The sequence below is a fragment of the Eschscholzia californica genome, unplaced genomic scaffold (genome assembly GCF_041429995.1).
Source record: "Eschscholzia californica isolate CP2 unplaced genomic scaffold, dmEscCali1.0.p SCAF_5, whole genome shotgun sequence".
NCBI classification, from domain to species: Eukaryota; Viridiplantae; Streptophyta; class Magnoliopsida; order Ranunculales; family Papaveraceae; genus Eschscholzia; species Eschscholzia californica.
In genome coordinates this window covers 20,225,743-20,227,797 of record NW_028238472.1, presented here as the reverse complement: position 1 = coordinate 20,227,797, position 2,055 = coordinate 20,225,743, and the positions used below count along the sequence as shown (strand labels likewise).

The 2,055-nt window shown below is 46.5% G+C and overlaps 1 protein-coding gene across 1 annotated transcript; it reads right to left on the bottom strand.

The window, feature by feature from the left end:
- Window positions 1-1,827, bottom strand: LOC147537731 (uncharacterized). Its single transcript, XM_086642832.1, has one exon. The coding sequence runs from the start codon at window positions 1,825-1,827 to the stop codon at window positions 1-3; it is 1,827 nt and encodes a 608-aa protein (XP_086498958.1).
- Window positions 1,828-2,055: the final 228 nt, after the last annotated feature.

The following is a 2,055-nucleotide window of genomic DNA, read 5'->3' as shown; positions in this document are numbered from 1 at the left end:
CTATTTGGTGAAGTAGTCTGTGACAGCAAGCATGTAGACTCTCTGGCCTGGGGACGTTGGTAGTTTGCCTACTATATCCATCCCCCATTTCATGAAAGGCCATGGGGATAGAATTGAACTTAGCTTCTCTGGAGGGAGGTGGGAAGTTTGGGCGAACATCTGGCAGCTGTCGCAACGTCTAGCATAGTCAGTAGAGTCTGCTCTCATAGTCGGCCAGTAGTAACCTGCAGTCAGTGTTCTGTTGGCCAGGCTGCGACCGCCAGAGTGGTTACCGCATTCCCCCTCATGTAATTCCTTGAGGACATACTTGGATTCCTCTTGGGTGATGCATTTCAAGTAAGGCCCAGAGTATGATCTCTTAAGGAGCTGGCCGTCCATGATGCAAAACCTTGCAGCTTTGACTTTGAGTCTTCTAGCTTCATTTCGGTCCTGTGGCAACTCATCGTTAGTTAAGTACCTGATTATTGGTGTCATCCAGGTCTCTTCTGCATCTGTAACCGCTACCTCTGAAAGCTTTGTTTTCCATACTGTCGGCCACTGAAGTAGCGTTAGGGGGATTGTTTGTGCATCCTTGGTTGGAATTGATGACCCTAAATTGGCCAAGGCATCAGCGTGCCCATTCTCGAGCCTGGGTACCTGTTCAAAACTAACCTCGGTGAACTGACTTTGTAGTTCTTTTACATGCGACACATAGGCTGCCATCTTCACGTCTTTGGCCTGGTAGGTTCCTTGTAGCTGGTTAACTACGAGTTGAGAGTCTGATTTTATCGCAAGTTTCTGGACTCCCATCTCCTTTGCCAGGTTCATTCCTGCGATTAGGGCCTCGTACTCTGTTTCATTGTTGGTGGCTTTGAACCCAAATCTTATTGCTTGTTGGATTAGGTCACCTTCTGGGGAAGTGAGAACAACACCAAGTCCTACTCCATTCATGTTGCTGGAACCATCTACTGATAAGGTCCATTTGAGTTGGCTATGTTCCTGTAGATGGAGCAATTCTCCTTGTGCCTGCACTAAGGTGTTAGGTGTAAAGTCAGCAATAAAATCAGCTAGTACCTGAGATTTGATTGCTGTCCTAGGCTGGTAGCTGATGTCATGTTCGCTTAACTCCACTGCCAATTTGGTCAACCTCCCAGACAGCTCTGGTTTGTGAAGAATATTCTTCATCGGGAAAGTTGTAACCACTACAATTGGGTGGCATTGAAAGTAAGGCCTTAGCTTCCTGGTTGCAGTAACAAGGGCAAGGGCAAGCTTCTCCAGCTGACTGTATCGAGTTTCAGCATCTAGCAATGACTTGCTTGTGTAGTAAACGGGCAGCTGCTTACTGTCTTCTTCACGAACAAGTACTGCACTTACCGCTGTCTCTGCAACAGCAAGGTACATGAACAACTTTTCTCCGTCTTTTGGTTTGGAGAGCAGTGGTGGGGATGTGAGGTATCTCTTCAGCTGTTGTAGAGCTTCTTCACATGCGGGTGACCACTCGAAATTTTTTCCTTTTCGTAGAGTGGTGAAGAACAGATAGCATCTCTCGGAAGATTTAGAAATGAATCGGCTAAGTGCCGCCACTCTACCTGCAAGCTTCTGGACGTCCTTGATGCATTTCGGGGAAGGAATACCCATCACCGAATAGATCTGATCTGGGTTAGCTTCGATCCCTCTTTGAGTCACCATATACCCTAAAATTTTTCCAGAGGACACACCAAAAGAACACTTAGCAGGGTTTAGTTTCATATTATACCTCCTTAGTACCTCAAATGCTTGTTTGAGGTGTTCCAAGTGTTGTTCTGCTACTAAGGACTTGACCAACATATCATCGATGTAGACCTCCATAGTGTCGCCTAGCATGTTGGCGAACATTTTGTTTACGAGCCTCTGGTAGGTGGCACCTGCATTTTTTAGTCCAAAAGGCATGACTTTGTAACAGAATATACCTCTCTCCGTGACGAAGGCGGTTTTCTCCTGGTCGTTTGGATGCATAAGGATCTGATTGTAGCCCGAAAATGCATCCATGAAGCTCAAGAGTTCATGTCCGACTGTGGCGTCTACTAGCATGTCGAT

What these genes read in the sequence shown, in the direction of transcription:
- LOC147537731 (XM_086642832.1), bottom strand. Translation starts at nt 1,827, where the DNA reads ATGGAGGTCTACATCGATGATATGTTGGTCAAGTCCTTAGTAGCAGAA.